General features: G+C 44.0%; 3 protein-coding genes across 3 annotated transcripts in view; all 3 read right to left on the reverse strand.

Moving 5' to 3' along the window:
- Positions 1–6,477: 6,477 nt before the first annotated feature.
- Positions 6,478–7,669, reverse strand: LOC6530748. Its single transcript, XM_002091602.4, has 2 exons — positions 7,565–7,669; positions 6,478–7,499 (listed from the first exon to the last, which is right to left on the reverse strand). Exons 1-2 carry the CDS (start codon positions 7,620–7,622, stop codon positions 6,523–6,525), a joined length of 1,035 nt encoding a protein of 344 aa, XP_002091638.1. The 5' UTR covers positions 7,623–7,669; the 3' UTR covers positions 6,478–6,522.
- A 424-nt stretch (positions 7,670–8,093) lies between these two features.
- Positions 8,094–9,348, reverse strand: LOC6530749 (vacuolar protein sorting-associated protein 37C). Its single transcript, XM_002091603.3, has 2 exons — positions 9,239–9,348; positions 8,094–9,182 (listed from the first exon to the last, which is right to left on the reverse strand). Exons 1-2 carry the CDS (start codon positions 9,297–9,299, stop codon positions 8,110–8,112), a joined length of 1,134 nt encoding a protein of 377 aa, XP_002091639.1. The 5' UTR covers positions 9,300–9,348; the 3' UTR covers positions 8,094–8,109.
- Positions 9,349–9,856: 508 nt separating this feature from the next.
- LOC6530750 (zwei Ig domain protein zig-8) overlaps positions 9,857–16,345 on the reverse strand; it is a 48,112-nt gene continuing 41,623 nt past the window's right edge. Inside the window, exons 5-8 of the mRNA XM_002091604.4 lie at positions 14,411–14,530; positions 14,205–14,301; positions 12,790–12,887; positions 9,857–12,017 (exon numbers count right to left, since the gene is read on the reverse strand). Of these exons, the coding sequence (XP_002091640.1) occupies positions 11,665–12,017; positions 12,790–12,887; positions 14,205–14,301; positions 14,411–14,530 (668 nt within the window). The 3' untranslated portion in view covers positions 9,857–11,664. The remainder of the gene's footprint in view (positions 12,018–12,789; positions 12,888–14,204; positions 14,302–14,410; positions 14,531–16,345) is intronic.

Raw genomic sequence — 16,345 nt, forward strand, 5'->3', positions numbered from 1 at the left:
CGTAATCCGATCTGGCCATTAAGCAAGCCACTCTGGCGATCGAGAGAGTCTCAATTCGATTTGCTGGAGAGCCCGTCTAATTGGTAATGATTCAAGCTTAAGTTGGGTATAAGTTACAAGTTCAATGCATAGTTGTATAGCAAACTATTATTATCCTGAAACTATTTTTGGTAATTGGTCATCAACCATCTGTTCCACCATCTTTAACTTAACTTTCAGTAATTTTCCATGGGCATATGCACTATGTAACAATTGGTTTGCAGTTTTTTCCGGAGAAGCGAATCTGTACTGCAGCCAGACACTCATCTCTGCATGGAAGCCAGGCTGTTTAGCCGTTGGCTAACTTGTTTATTTTGACATTTCGTGCGGAATTGAACGCATTTTGACCTAATTTGGCACAACAACGGCAATGGGAGCGACAACGACATCCACATCTACAACTACGTTGGCAATGGCGATGACGATGGTGTTGGCTATAGCAATGGCGACGACTGGCAGGCAAAACCGAAATGGCCAAAAGTCGGGGATTCCCCCATTCGCACACGATGCGAATTGGGGAACTGCAACTGCACTTTGCACTGATTATGGGCAAACAGCTTTTTGTTGGCTCCTGTGGGTGGTTTTGCTGCAGGATTGAGGATGCAGTATGTTCCTGCTGCTGCTTCTGCTGCAGTGTCTGCATTTAATGTGCGTTGTAAGTGAAATTAACAGCAAAACTGCATTTCGGCCATCACCATTTGCTATTTGCCAATTTAGACATAAATAGCCAACGACTAGTCGCCCTTTCGGCCAACAGTCGCATCTTAAAGCCATTTAAGCTGCTTGTTGGCCGGGGATTAGGGACGAAATGTTGGCGTAGAGAGTGCTCGTGCTGGAGCCAGATTGGCAGGGAAGGAAGGATATGCAAATTGGGACAGACTTTTGCCTCCTTGTAAGTTTCAATCAAAATGCAAATATTGATGCAGTTGACATATGACGTTGTTTGCATCGGGATCGGATTGAGAGCCGAACTCGGAGCAGTCGAAACATGCCTCGCCAGCATGCAGATTTATGATAACAGCGGCAGGGGGTGTGTGAGGGGGTTGGAGAGGGGTTGGAAAAGGATAAGGATAAAGGGGGTCGTACCAAGCACCAAGAACCAAGTACCAACTACCAAGAAGGAAGGACCAAATCCTAAGCCTGCACGGGAAAAGCCATCGAGAATGCAATAACAAAGGATAAAATAATAAGATTTACTCATGACTTACTCTTGACTTTGCCAGCATCTGTAAGCGGGAGGGGTGCTGTGGGAGGGTATTGGGCAAGGGGTGATATGAGGACCAGGGGCCAGGGGTGCCAAGGGGGGAGGCACTGTTTTATTAAAACATAAACACAAACAAGATCCCGACAGCAAAAACACCAACATCACCAGCAGAAGCAGCAGTAGAATCAGCAACTATGACGGCCAACAGATTGAATAATGGCAGCAGCTCGAATGGAGACAGGTGCTCCAGGAAAACCAGGAAAATGGGGAAAGTCGATGGTAGGCGGGGAAAGTGCTGCGGGCTGCTGGATAAATTAAAAACAAAAAGTACACCGAGAACTCATCGCATTAAATTAGAGCCGAGATACCAAGAATCTGAGATACCGAGATACAACGACGGCTGCCAGGGTAACTTTTTGTTATTATTTTTCAATTTTGTCGTCATCTGCTGCTATTGCTTTTTATCCAGGTTTGATGTCATTTTTCAAGAGGCTTATATGTGTGCGAGTTGGTCTTGTGCATTGCTAAACAAATTTTGATTAACTTATGCATAGAATATCACATTTGTTGTCTTTCAAACAACAGACACCACAGTTAGGCCTCATTTTCACAACGACAAAAGAAATTGAAATTTTTCCAAGACAGCAGTGTGAAAACCTATTACTTAAAACCAAAATATTATATTTTTAAACTAAGCAATCTTGATAGAATTTGAAGTTTCATTGGAATTAATTGCTACAATTTTCTTGCCGGTTAAATGGGTAACTGAAATTTATCGCACAACTTATAAGGCTGGGGGTCCTTTGCCCCTTTCGCTTCGCTTGTGATTTTATTTGATCGTCTTTCAAAGGCAATTCATCAATTTGACTGGCATGTACACATAAATCAACCCAAACAAAAACCATAAAAAAAGAAAAGCCAAAAAGAGAAACTCTTCAAAGCCATTTATAGTTGTATTTACAGATGTGCGGAATGTGCGATGCAGAAAACCAGCAAACGAATATACATGTAGTATATCCCCCAGTAGTACCAGTAGTACACACCCCATTTATATATGGTGGGTATGATGAAGAGTGTGGGGATGCATGTAGATTGCCACTTAACAGCAAAATAAAGTTCTGCACAAATTTTTAATTGAATGGCAGCGCATTGAAAAACTTTGCGTTGCCACTAAAATTGATTACACTCACCCGCCCACACTGACGCACTTGAGTTTCGAGAACTTTTGAGATACACATTGAGATATTGGGTAAATTATTGAGGCAGAAATCGGCACTCGTGTCAAATGCATACCGTTGAGCTCGAATCGGTATCCAAATACGAATACGTATCTGAATCGGTATTGGAATCAGGAGCAGAAACCATCGAACACACGCAATCTGGAGGCCTGTCGTTTTGCCAGCTTGTTGCAATTTATTCTAATCGCTTGTCGGAGGAAAAAGCAAGCCGATGGATGATGGTAAGCGATGCGTGTAACGATGCTGCACATGAAGTCATCGGTAAACCAAAGCCGCTACACCCAACCATACTATACTATACCCAGCCATACTCAACCCAGTCATGCTATACGCATCCATACTATACCATACCATACCATACTATAACAGACCAGGCCAAAAAGGTTGCCAATTGAGTGGCGCCAATCAATCTACTGCTTCTGCCATTGCTGCCACTGGTGCCACTGCTGCCGCTCGAAAGTGTGTCAAAAGCCGGGGCCCAACTAAGCCGGAGTGAGCTGAAGAGCGTTAAACTCCGGCCGGATGGCGGACTGAAGGACTGAAGGACTGAACGACTGTAGGACTGAAGGACCAAAGGACCGACGGACTGACTGACGGCTTATTGTGTCGCTTATGGCACTTAATTGACGCCAATCGCATTGACTTGCAGTCACTCCATTCAGGCCCTGCTGATGGCAAGAAAAATCACAGCTCGTTAGTGCTGCGAACATACGTTTCAGGTCTCCATCTCCATGCTCCATCTCGATCTCGAGTTGGCCCAGGTAAACTGGTTAGTGTTCCCAAAAGGTGGTGGTGGGGAGGGTATGGGACGGAATCGATACCAAATTGCCAATCGGGGCTTTCAGCTTGCACGAGTTGACAAGTGATTATTAAATGCCAACGGCAGGCGTGCAGCCGCAAAAAAACCGGATGCTCTTCAAACAATTTTAAATTGTGTTTCAGTTTAGTATTTATGGTAAACATTTTGTTGGACAAACTTAAAAATGTGTTAAAAATAATAAAATGTGCTAACAATAGTTTGATATTTTAAAATGAACATATTTTCCATAATGACTCTTACAGGAAGCATTTCGTATCACTCGTTCTTAATTACTGTATAAGTACTAACGCTATTTTAAGGCCCTATTCAAGCGGTTATGGTCCGTTTCCGCAGTTGAATGCCAACCAATGTGGCATTTACCAGCAAATCCAGATGCGGCGGCTTCCCTCAAAGCTTCGGCAACCACAAATCAGTTAAGCCACCAAATCAACAGCAAGCAAAACCAATGTCAGGGACAACTACATGACAGCAAACACAAACACTCACACAAGCACACACGCACACACACTTATCACATGCAAGCCACTCCTTAAAAATCCTTAAATCACACCATTGTCTGTGTGCGTGTGTGCGTGAGTTTGTTAATGATTATTTGACGCCATGTTTGATTGACGTGCAAATAACGCCCTTCTGCTCCCTTATGCAGCCTCTTATGGAACACATTTTATTATCCTTGTGTGGGTGGCGTATTGGGTGTTCACTGTACCACACCTCATGCCCCCTTGCTTCGTTGCTACGTGTTAATGGCCACCAAAGACCGCAGTAACCACAAGGCACTTATCAATTTTTGCGCCTTAACAAAATGGCACTCGAGCGTGTATTTGTGTGCGCACTTCCGTTGCTATCAAAGACGTATGCTTGTATGCATGTGTGTGGATGTGTGGGTGTTTGCATGTGAGTGTGGGTGTTTCTTTGCAATGGCGTACTTGCATTAATATTCCGTTAAATTGACATTTACACGATGAAGATGATTATGTGATGCTGAGGAAGCTGCCAAACTTTTGCCCCCAGAAATTATTCAGGACCTAATTCATCTTCATCAATGCAATAAACACTTGCAGAAATCCAAAACCAAAAACAAATACAAATACAGCCGTGTATTAACCAAACTTTGGATTAGAAGAGCCTTTGAAAATATGAGAGAAATAAGCAGTGACAATACAAATTATGTATTAATGCTTATTGAAATTGAATATTTTATAAAATATAACTACCACCTATGAATCGAACATTAACAAAATATACGATTATGGATATTTTGTCTGATTTATGTGCAATTGGAAATCTAATCCCATCAGATCGGATATAAACAATTAATTTGACTGGTAGGAGTAGATTTATTTAGGGTCCAAAGCAGTAATTCAAATCTACTATTATGAATAGTTTCCAATTGAATTAGGGCCTTTCACGTTTTGCCATAAAATCCCCTTATTTAAAGCCACAACTAATCGCTTATACGCATGCCTCGATTTCCCATTGGCGTTAACAACTTCTTTGGCAACACTTTACTGCATTTTTGAGGAGAGCAATTTTAGGGCCATTCCGTTCTGCTTTTTGTATCTGTCTGAGCAACACACTTGCAGTGCTCTTAGCAATTTGCTTACATTCAACTCAGCCATGTCCAAAATGGCAGCTACAAGCATTTTCGTCCTTTATATGCGTGTCTATGTGTGTGTGTGTGTGTGCGTGATGGCTGGTTGTGCGTGGGTGTGCTTGATGTTGCTGGATAAACTATGTAGAGTCCTTGAAAAACATGCAGGCCAAAGGAGCGGAATGCCAGCGGCTGCAAAAACAACGAGCGCGCAACAAATAGCACAAAAATAGAAAGGAAAAGTTAACAGTTGACATAGTTTAGAGTTGCTTGGCCAGACGAAGGCCGAAATGGAGGAGCGGTGGCCAAAACGGGAGGCCAAACTGGGTGGCCAAACTGAGGGGGTTGGTTGCCACTATGACTATGAGTTGGGTTCAAAAGCCACAAGCGTAAGCCGTTGAATGCGGAGCGGGATGAATGTCTTAATCAGAGTGCTGGGGAGATTGGTGGCAAACTAAATGAATTTAATTGCCGCAGGATATGAAAGTAATTATTTTGCAGTGCATAGACACAACACTCTGTGTGGGTGTGGGTGTGGGCGTAGGCGGTACACGGGGCGTGGCGGCGTGACAGGCTCAGGCTAAAATCGCAATGAAGCCAAAGGCGACCGTATCACCCTATGCCACCACCAACCACCCATCTCCCACCACCCACAACCCCACCCACTTTCCCTCTCACTGCCATCGATGCACTTACGAACGGGCGTTCAAATTGCCACGCCCATTCCGCCCATGTCGGCTGCACATCGCCCACATGCGATGCACTACTGCCAATTGCCCCGCGGTTATTTTGAGTTGTTCTTTAATTTATTCTCTTTTATGCCTGTGCGTTAGTTGTCCTTCGCCAGCGCATGACTGTGTGTCACTATCCGCCTATCAGTTTGTGCACTGAAAAAATGAAAAAATCATCCTCAACTTAAATAACACTGTTCTAAAAGAAATGTTATTTTCAATGTGTGCGCATAGTGCCTAAAGCTACAGAACAGATCTGTTTTATTTCTACTTCTGTTTCGATTTCCCAAGACAATATTTGTGTCCTTTTTTTTCTGCCGTGCAACTGCAGTAAAGAGGCTGCAGCAGGAGCTCTACAAAAGGCAACGATGTGTTGCACTTTCAATTGTCGTTGTGCCTCAATACTCCGCTGTGCGTGCGTGTGTTTGTTTGTTTGGCAGAGGAAAGTGTAATGCTACTTGTTTACACGGTGGCTCTGTTGTGTTGCCTAGATCAACGTTACGTTTCTTTCTGGCATTGTTAGTGGCAGGACCTTGTAACACTTTTGATCAAACACGCACGCGGGCACACACACACTGCCACTGCCACTGCCACTGCGAACTATGTGTGTAGGACATCTTTCATCTCTCACTCACAAACATGCAACAAATGAGCGATTCTGCCACTCAATTCGGAGTCCAATTATGAAGGCACATGCGTCTGCGATTGATGGCTCTCTGAAACGTGGCAGCAGGCTTCCAGGCTTACTAAATTCAATTAAATTAAATTCAATTAATCCTTAAGTATCACTATAACTTCATATAAAAGGATATATATTAATATGAACCCAAATATCAATAGAAACCTTTGCGTAATTAATAATTTAGTTCGTTTTATTCAAAAGTGCATTTCAGCTTGTTCTAATGTTCCTGATCGAATTGTGGCGATCGGACGTAGACTGGAGCAGGATGGGTCAGTCCGTAGTTGCGAACCACTTTGGGATAGGTATTGGCGTACTCCTGCTGCGGATAACTGGCTGGCTGATAGGGCGAGGTATCCTGGCTGACCTTCGAGTACTTTCCACTCCTCGTGTTGAAGCCCTCTGTCTGGTAGTAGAATCCGTTGTAGGCATCGATCAGATGACCCGCCTCCTCATCATCATCCACCGATCGCTTGTCTCCGCCGGAATGCGATGGCTTGTGTGTTGGCGGAGGTGGTGGTGGTGGGTAGGGGTAGGGTGGATAGTACGGTGGGTAGCCGTAGTAGGGAGGATAGAACGGAGGAGGAGGCGGGTAATAGCCACCTGGTGCGCTACCGTGCCCGCTACCATGTCCGTGCCCATGTCCGTGCCCATGTCCGTGCCCATGTCCATGTCCGTGTCCTGGTTTTGGCGTAGTTGTGGTGGTAGTAGTGGTGTCGGTGCTGTTGACCACTAGGATGCAGTTGACAGTGGTCACATCATCGTCGTCGTCATCGCTGCCACTTCCACTACCACTGCCATGACCACTGCCGTGACCGCTACCATGTCCGCTTCCATGACCACTTCCACTGCTCGATCCCGATCCGGAGCTAGAGCTGGAGCTGGAGTCGGAATTGGGCTCATACTCAATGCTCACCACACGACCCAAGCGCCTGTCCTGGTCCTGGTCCAGATCATTGGTGGAGATCACGCAGAGTGGACGTCCCTTCTTAGGCTGATCCTTGGAACCGGAACTGAAGATAGCTGGAATGAAGTTGCCAGCGGCGAAGCCAGATGCCAATCCCTTGATGCCAGCAATCGAGCTGCTGAGCAAACGGGCCTCCGATACCTCCTCCTTGCCCTGGGCTAGCCGGAGCAGCTCGTTGTACTCCCGTCGGGTCACCTGATGCAGACGCACCAGCTGCGGACGACTCGAGCCTGTCATGTGGGTAGATCATTAGCATCCTTGTTGCCAGGATTAAATATATATGAGAAAACCTCACCAGCTTGGGCCGCAGCTGCGCAGAGAACGATCACCGCAAGAACTGTTAAGAACTTCATGGCGATTGCGAATAAGCTTCTTTTGCTCGGTTCCCTAGCTTATATATTTCAAAAGTCTTTCGCTGCCAACAAGTTGATGACTTGACGAACCGAAATTCCCTATCGGCATTGTCATTCAAATGGTTCAACCCAAACTGCTCATATACAGTTATAGCTTTGCACTAATCGACTTCAATCTCCATAATGTACGCGTTGACCCAGTTCTTCATCGTGATCTCGCCCTGCCCAAAACTCGTTTAATTAATGAGTTTTATACAGAAACATGACTAGCTATGCTAGCTTTGCTGATTGAATGATAACATAATTTCTTTTGGTCGAGCTTGCAAAGGAGACCGATGCTCCAGAGAAATTACTCATAGTCCACAAGTCAGTTTAGTATTAGTATAGTCACAAGAAGATATATTCGAAGAAATTCCTAACTCAAGTGAATCCCAGACTTGCTCTTTACTAGGATAATAAAACCAAAATGTGTATTTAGTTTGTCTATTTATTGGTTAAGATAAGATTGCTGGAGGTACATAGGATTGTAGGAGTATAAACGGTTCTTATAGCGATAGTCATCTTCATCTTCACTCTCGTAAGAGTCCTCATCTTCTTCTTGGTCATCGTCAGCCTCGAGTTTCTCTATTTCCTCATTCACTTGAACCAACAGGTTCTGATCCAAGTAGGGATATCCATAGTTTCCATAGGGTTGCGGACTGTAAGGACCAATTGGGGGCTGGGGACCATAGGGTTGTTGGGGATACGGTCCATAAGGAGATTGTCCATAAGGAGATTGTCCATAGGGAGATTGTCCATATGGCGATGGTCCATACGGAAGTTGGGGTCCATATGGCTGCGGGTTAGGGTAAGGCAGAGGATTGGGATAGGGACTGTACGGATAGCCACCATAGGACGGAGTTTGCGGATATTGGGGCTGCACTGGAGGGTAGCCATATTGCCGGAAACTTTCAGAGTCGTTCTTCAAAGTGCCTGCCCTTGGATAAGTGCTTTTGTTAACCTTTTTCTTTTTCAATGGAGCTGGTGTCGTCGTCTCTACTGCCTCTTCCTCCTTAATAACTTCCGAAGACTGGTTGGGAACAGGGGATTCCTCGACAGGGTTAGACGTTGTTGGTTTGTTCCAATACTCGGCGTAATTTGGGTGAGCATCCAGGGTTGGGAGCTCAAACTCGACATCCTTCTTGAGCACCACTATGCAGTGGATTGCGGAATCTTCTTCCTCGGCTTCGATGTCCCTGGCCGAGCTTCTAGCGGAGATCACATCCTCCTCCCTGCCCTCTCCCTCTCGAGATTTGATCACGCACAACGGCTGACCATCAAAGTCCACCTTCTCGGCCTCATCGGCCTTGCTGAGGGTGGTGAGGCCCACGATCCGCAGAAGAGAGTTCCATCCGGAACTCAAGGTGTCACTCACGGTGGCAAAGCCTCCGTTGATCAGCCGGGCCTCCGATATAACATTCTTGCCCTTGGTCAGCTGCAAAACCCGCTGGTACTGCTGCTCATTGATTTCATACACCCGCACATATTTCTCCTGCTTAACTCCAGTTGATGAAGATGGTGCTGTGATATATGCATATGATTTACAAATAAGCTTTTGTGCTGAGAGAAGAACCCACCTGTTTCCAAGCTGGCAAATAGAGCCAGAAAGAGTAGCAGGGCTAGTGACAGCTGCAGCATGTTCTTAGACCTGGACAACAACGGACTAAAATGCGTCTACTCCGTTCTGGTTTTATTTATACGTTTCGCTAGAATTAATATCAGGGCGACTAAAAAACGAACGGTACATCAGTCCCACCACATTTGGAGACGAATTGCAATTAAATCAATATTGGACGGCTCCCATCACATCAATATCAACATCATCGTCTTGGACGACATCTAACCAATGATTTCATTTGAATACATTATAGCGTAAGTCAATGAACGCATTACCAGCATTCGCCTTAAAACTATGACAAACTGGTTTTTTGTGGCGAAATCAGCTGTCAAAAGCCATCTGGTTCATGTTTCTTAATATGTATATGCTCCCTATCCCAAAAGGGAGCATGGGAATGCAAATGAAATAAATATAATTCATTCTTATCTCACGAAAAATAGCTGATGTTATGTTAGATCTAAAATTCGGTGAAATACAAAAGAAAGACTTGAGGTAATGGTAATGATACTTTCGATGTATTTTCCATGATCAACGAAATGAAAGCGCAATGCCCGAACCACAAAGAATTAAGACAAGATTTTAAATTTTCTAAATTATAATTTTATTGAATCGATTCGGTTTCATTTCACAAAACTCTCGCCTGCAGTGTCCGTGTTTTTGATGTGGCGTTTAAAGTTTAAACAATCCTATCTGTATATGCATAAGTAGGGGGTACCTATGGATACGCACACATATAAATGATTTGAGAGTACCTGGCTTATATATGTATGTATATTTGTTAGCTGCACTGCTGTGACATACAATTGTACATAATGTTTTTGCTAGGGTTTCGTTATTGTTTTTATTATGTTTCTTTTTTTCTTCATGTTTTCATAAATCTGGAGCCGACATTATATACTTGACACTCAACGGATTTAGCTTAGTTAATCGCCTGCTCCGATTAATTCACTATCCATTCACTCTATTTACAAGATGCGGGCTCAGAGTCCTGGGCTCCATGTTTCATTTAACTAGCTTTTACTATTATTTGAATTGTGTTATGCTTAGTGTGGTTTAGTTAATTTGGTTTGCGTGTGAGTTATGCCCGTTTTGCCTCAGTGTGCGGCTTACCAACTGGGGCAGTGCCCTGCCTGCGAATCGCATTTATTGGTTTTATCTGTTTATATCGTTTAAGAGTTAATTAAAATTACAATTTCGTCTACTAATGAATTTATTTACAGTGCCTGCACACTCGCAATGCATTCGTATCAATTATATCGATAAGCACAATTATAAATTGCATTTAATATTTAATTTTCCCCTCATTTGTATTTGTTTCTTTCGTTTTTTTATATTTTCTGTTTCTAGCCAAAACTAATTATGTACAATTAAACGAGCCTCACCCAAAATTGGGTCAGACGCAAATAGGTTAATCCCCAACTTTTGAGTACTGACGGATGAAATTCAGCATCCGCTCTCGTAATTTATCCGCTTATCAGCTATACATACATTCATTATCGTACTTAAACATAGCTAATGTCTAAAACTGATAAATGTGCAAAGCAATCGAACATATAGAGAGAGTACCATCTTTTGTTCTCATTTGGCTGGGCTTACACACGGATCCAAGTACTCTTGAGTAAATTTCTCCTGAATGGCAATTATTTACAGCAAATTTCCATCGAACAACTTGATGCAATAGGCTACTGTGGAGTGCGAGTTCGTTGGCAGTATAAGATTGCATAGAAGTGGGTTATTGTGATACCAATGTACTGGGCCTTTGGTTTGTTAATCCGTCTGTTCGGGGTATTTAATGCTAGTAAGTCTTATTTCATAATGAAGAGGTGTGTAAGGTTTTGCTATGGGTGTGCAGTCAATAGTCGGTAGCTGAATGAGATTTACAGATAACTTACAGTTGAATACGGATAGAAGACGGATGTTTGGTTTTGATCAATCATTTTTCACCCATATCTCTAGACCTTGTAAGGCAGTCCAGAAGTCACACAAGTATGGTAATAATATGCCACTTTGGGTCATCCTTTTATTCGATTGATTAATGGACCAATTCAAAACAATGTCAAATAATGTAGCCTTTGTTCCTCTAAGTCGGAGATCACGTAGATCATGATATCCCACGAAAATGCATAGGTTTTGTCTCAGTTTTCCAGGGATTAGCTTTCACTCTTAACGTTGTTAAATACTTGTTCGCTTATAAGATAATATGTTTGCTTTTCCACTAAGTGCAATTCTTACAAGTACGTAAATATAATACTTATGCTTGAGCCCCCCATGCGATACATAGAAAACTTAAATCACCTTGAATATGTGTGTCAGTGTTGTGACTGAGTGTGTGTGAGTAAGTGTGTTTTTGCCATATTAGTGTTTTGCTGCGTGTTGATTATTCCTTCATCTCAGACACCGAATTGCCGCTGGGCGTTCTCTCAACATGTTGCACGTTGCTAATGTGGATGCTGATGATGCTGCTGCTGCAGTTGCGGCTGCTGCTGATGCGGCTGCTGTTGCTGCTGCAGCTTTTGCTGCAGTTATTCCTGTTTCGCTGGTCGTTAGCGTTGCTCGCTTCGGGGGCCCCAGTCCCGCGGATTTGGCCACCGCTGCCGTGGCATGAAGATATCCACACCCCGTTTCATAAAAGTGCTGCAGGCAGCAGGACACAATGCTCAGCAGCATGCAGCAGATGCCGCAGTAGAAGCTGTTGCTATTGCTACTCGAATTGTGTTGCATGGCCGCAGGATGTTCGCCTGTTGGAGAGCAGAATCAAAAAGCCAATTAGGGATGTGCAGAATATTTCCTACATCACACCATCCTGGAATCATTCAAGTTACTCAAGCCTAAAGTATTTGCATACTACTCTAAATCGGTTGACAATCGCAATTGATTGCTTCTAGCTTTCACGTGGCACATTGCTCATCTCGATGAATGCAAAAAGTATATTGAAAACAGGAAGTCTATCTGTTCATCTATTAATTGGTTGGAAGCAATCAGTGATTGGCTTTGTTTCGGCTCTTCTTCCCCAGATATAATAGCTCTTAGTTGGCATGCATGCACTTTCTTCCGTTTGAGCCAAAGAAAAACATTGGCAGCCAAAGTTGTTAAAGTTCGTGATGATCTCTCGAGCACACAAGCTGCTGCCATAAATCCCCGCGCCTCCCATTTTCAGCCGACTTTGCACACATGGCCCGTGTTATTGGCCTGCAGCGAAACTTCCTTGCTGCCGCGGCAACTAGAAATAATTTCCGTGCTGCTGCACAAATACAAACATGTGGGGGAAGCAAAAAAAAATGGAGAAAAAATCTAAAAAAAAAATGCCAGCAGCAATTTCTCGCCGAGTCTGGTGCAATGCAATTACTGCACGGCCACTCCCCCCGTTGCACTTGGCATTACAAATTGCGAATGTGCCGCTGCTAACAGGCAACTTCCACTTCCCGTCATAAACATGCAAAACTCCCTGACAGCACACAAACACCAACGGGCAGGACTAAGCCCGTTGTTGCACTGCCAGTCCTTACTTACCAATAATTACGTGCACATAGACGCTCGAGGTTTTTGCCACCGTCGGCACACAGGTGTAGTTGCCAGTATCGCCGGGCATGGCGCGCTTGATTTTTAATCTGTGCCATGGAGTAACGTGGAGCAGCGTGGAACAACGTGGAGCACCGGGAAGAGAAAGCATAGAGAAAGTGAAATGCAGTGGATGGAATGGAAATGGGAGTGCACGAAAGGTGGGAAACAAAGCCAAACGGCCAGAGCCAAAAGAAAAAAAAAATATCAACAAAAAGCACAAAACTTTTGCTACTTTATGCGATAGCATAATGTGTACGGAGCTGCCTCCACAGCTGACTCTATTTCAAAGTTGCTTTGCATTGAGGGAAAATGTTTTCTTCTTTTTATAATTTAATGTTTATCGTACATTAGCCTAATTAGTTGCTGTCACTTCATTGAGTTCGTAACAGGTATCAGTATTTTTTGGCACATTTTCATTAATAAGACATCTTTGTTCAATTCACACTAAAGTATTTCCAACTTTCTCCTTTGTTAAAAAATTAAAAAAAAATGCAACCATATATTTAAACTAAACATATTATTCCTTATTCCTCAATAATAAATTTGAACTATAATAAACTGGTATAGGTATAGTTTTCAGTGTAGTTCTTTTCAAGAACGTTTTCTAATCCCTTTTCATCTCTGTCGACGGCACCTGCATTTTATGGTCGTCTGCGTCGTTAGTTAACAGCATAAATGGGCAATGATCATGTGGCGGAAACTAAGACTGAGCAAATAGCTACATCGGCCACAGACTCCGAACTCAAATCCGGCTTTGAGTTAGCTTTGACTTTGGCTAAAGCAAATTAAAAGTCACACACGGGCAACTCCGGCACACAGGGAAGTAATGAAGTTGAGGAAGGAAGTATTAGGACTGGAGGATACCATACAGCAAGAGGTCAATCTTAACTATAAAGCTAGATTTTTTTAAGGGTAAGCCACAGTTCAAATGGTTACCTATTTATTTAAATAGGCATTTTAAGTAATAGAAAAAACGGCATTTCGAAAAAAGTTTTTCTCTAAGGAGTACCACAACTCTCTAAAGAGAAGTTGCTCTTCAGAGCTAGACTGCCGGTGGTTCCTCTGCCCGAGACTCGTCCTTCGCTTTGGCCTTAAAATGTCATTCAAAGTCGTGGTCCGTTTTACCTCAGCCGGCTAGTAAGCACATGGCTGCAGAAGTGCAGCCTATAACAGACCGGGCTTGTATGGGCTTTAAACTTCCCTATGCCGAGTGCTGGTGGGTACCTGTCCTTAATTAAGTGAGGCGGTATTTTAATGCGAAATAACTGAAATACTCGGCACACATTTGCACGTTTGCCAAGCGGAATGCCGGAATAGCGTAATGGCTGAATGGTGGAATGGTGGAATGCCGAGTCGTTACATACCTGGAAGTCAGGCCGTCAGTCCAATCATCCTCGACGCGAATCCGGGCCATGGAGCTGTCGATTTCGTTCTCGCCCTTGCCATCGAGCATTTCGCTGCCTGTAATGTGAAGAGTAGCAAATTGAATTGCGTAAATGAGATGGAGGCGCACCTCCAAAATGGGGCAAGGTGCAGGCAGGCAGGGTCGAAGTTCATTACGCATACGCACCTTTGTACCAGAATATGTTGCCCAGCTCGTGGGGTCCTTGCATAATTTTACATGTTAGGTTTATGTCACTGCCAGTTTTCACCATCAGATCGCTGGGCCCGAATATTTCCGCTTTCAGTTCTGCAAAAAAGAAACAAAACAGAAACAGAATGTACAAGATACAAAATAAAACCAGGAAAGAAAAAGTCACTTAAGCTGGCAGTACACAAAGCCCAGTCTTTTCCTCTTTTCCGTAACAATGATAATAATAATGTTAATGATAACGTCCAAGTGCACGTTTGTCTGCCGGTGTACGTTGTACAAGTGTGGGTACTGCCGAGCCTGGTCCCTACTTTATTACACAGACGCGTGTCTCTATTATGCTGGCGATAAGCTTTTGTTATGCCATATAAAAGGCAGTCGGGCAGTGCGGTGATACCTGCAGCTAGCTAGCTGCTTTTTTCTTTTTTTCATCCCAACACCACTCTCAGCGGAATTGGCAACAACAACAAAAAAAAAGACAAAAAGAGACAAAAGCCTGGCAGATTGGAAAGAAATTTTCTGCCTTCCATTTGGGCCACGAAATCAAAATGTCAACCATTGAAGTGCCTTTTGTTGTCGCAGCGTCAATGATTTCAATTGAGTAACATCATCATGGGCAGCCGCTAAATGTGATTTGTACTTAAAGCTTATGATGGCTGACAGTCGCCTTAATGGATCGCGTCCCAATCGCCCTTCTCTTAAACTTAAAATCCATTTCTCCTCCAAAGTGAACGCTAAATGCGACAGCTGCAACTCTTTCGCTTCTGCTCCACTTTCACTGTCGTAAAGTGCTGGAAAGGAGAACTTTTCCGGCCCTAAACAACCGCAAAGCCAGTGAAATAAATTGCAGCAAAAACATGGTGGGTGTAGGGGGCGTATTGCAACTGGAGCATCTGTATCGAGCTGAAACACACACTCATATTCCCATTGATGTGGCTAAGCTTTGGCTGCGGGCTGCCTGCCATTCAATCGTGTGGCAAAAAGCGAACAAAACGCAATTTGAATGCTCCAAAAAGCAGTGGGAAAAAGTGTGAGTGTGAGCCCGATGATTTTTCCATAACTCCTTCGGCAGCCAACCTTTAAGTCGGTCCTTAAATCAGTTGTAGAGGTGTGTGCGTTCCAAAAATGTTAATCTAAATGAAATGCCAAGTAGAAAAAGTAATATACATCCCCAAAACAAAGAGAGAGCTCAGCCAACCCCAAATGGAATTCGAACATGCTGGGCGATTATCTGGGTGTTTTATAGACCCGCACATATACATATATCTAGTGTTCCGAGGAAAGCGAGAAAAGTGGAAAAAGGTGGCAAAAGTGCCGAGTGAGGCATGTTGTTGTACGGCCGCTGATGGCCGTTGTTGTACTCCATGGCATGAATGTATGTGTGTACCTGGCAAAACAATTGTGGCAGCGAAAGCTAACCGTCTATGACTTTTGCCAACCTCGCAGTGCAAGGAGCCGTGGCTGCGAAAATTATTGCCTCCCAGACTCACACACAAACACATGCAGCTGACTACGCGCCTGTGGTTCCCACGGTGTGGGGGAAGTGTGGTATCCTTCCAAAGGATCTTAGGCAGAGGATGGGGTTTTGCCCAGGTGCGAACCCGCATGACAGTCGGAATAAATGGGAATCGCTTTGAGAGGAGGTCCTCTGGAAAATTGGTTATTTAACTATAATTAGATTAAGTGGGCCGGGCAATTGGCAAAGCTGCATTTTGGATGAGATGGGAGATGGGAGAACTGGTAGGCAGTCAGTCAGCCCACACGGCTATTTGAAGTTTTCATTAGACCTGGCCGCTGTTGACCCAGCCCGAAAAGTTGCAAAGTCTACTCCTGGCCACAAGCCAAAGTCACAACGCCCCCGTCCCCGTCCCTGTCCCCCATCCTGTACACTCCTGGCAAACAAAGTCCTTGCCG

The sequence above is a fragment of the Drosophila yakuba genome, chromosome 2R (genome assembly GCF_016746365.2).
Source record: "Drosophila yakuba strain Tai18E2 chromosome 2R, Prin_Dyak_Tai18E2_2.1, whole genome shotgun sequence".
Taxonomy (NCBI): Eukaryota; Metazoa; Arthropoda; class Insecta; order Diptera; family Drosophilidae; genus Drosophila; species Drosophila yakuba.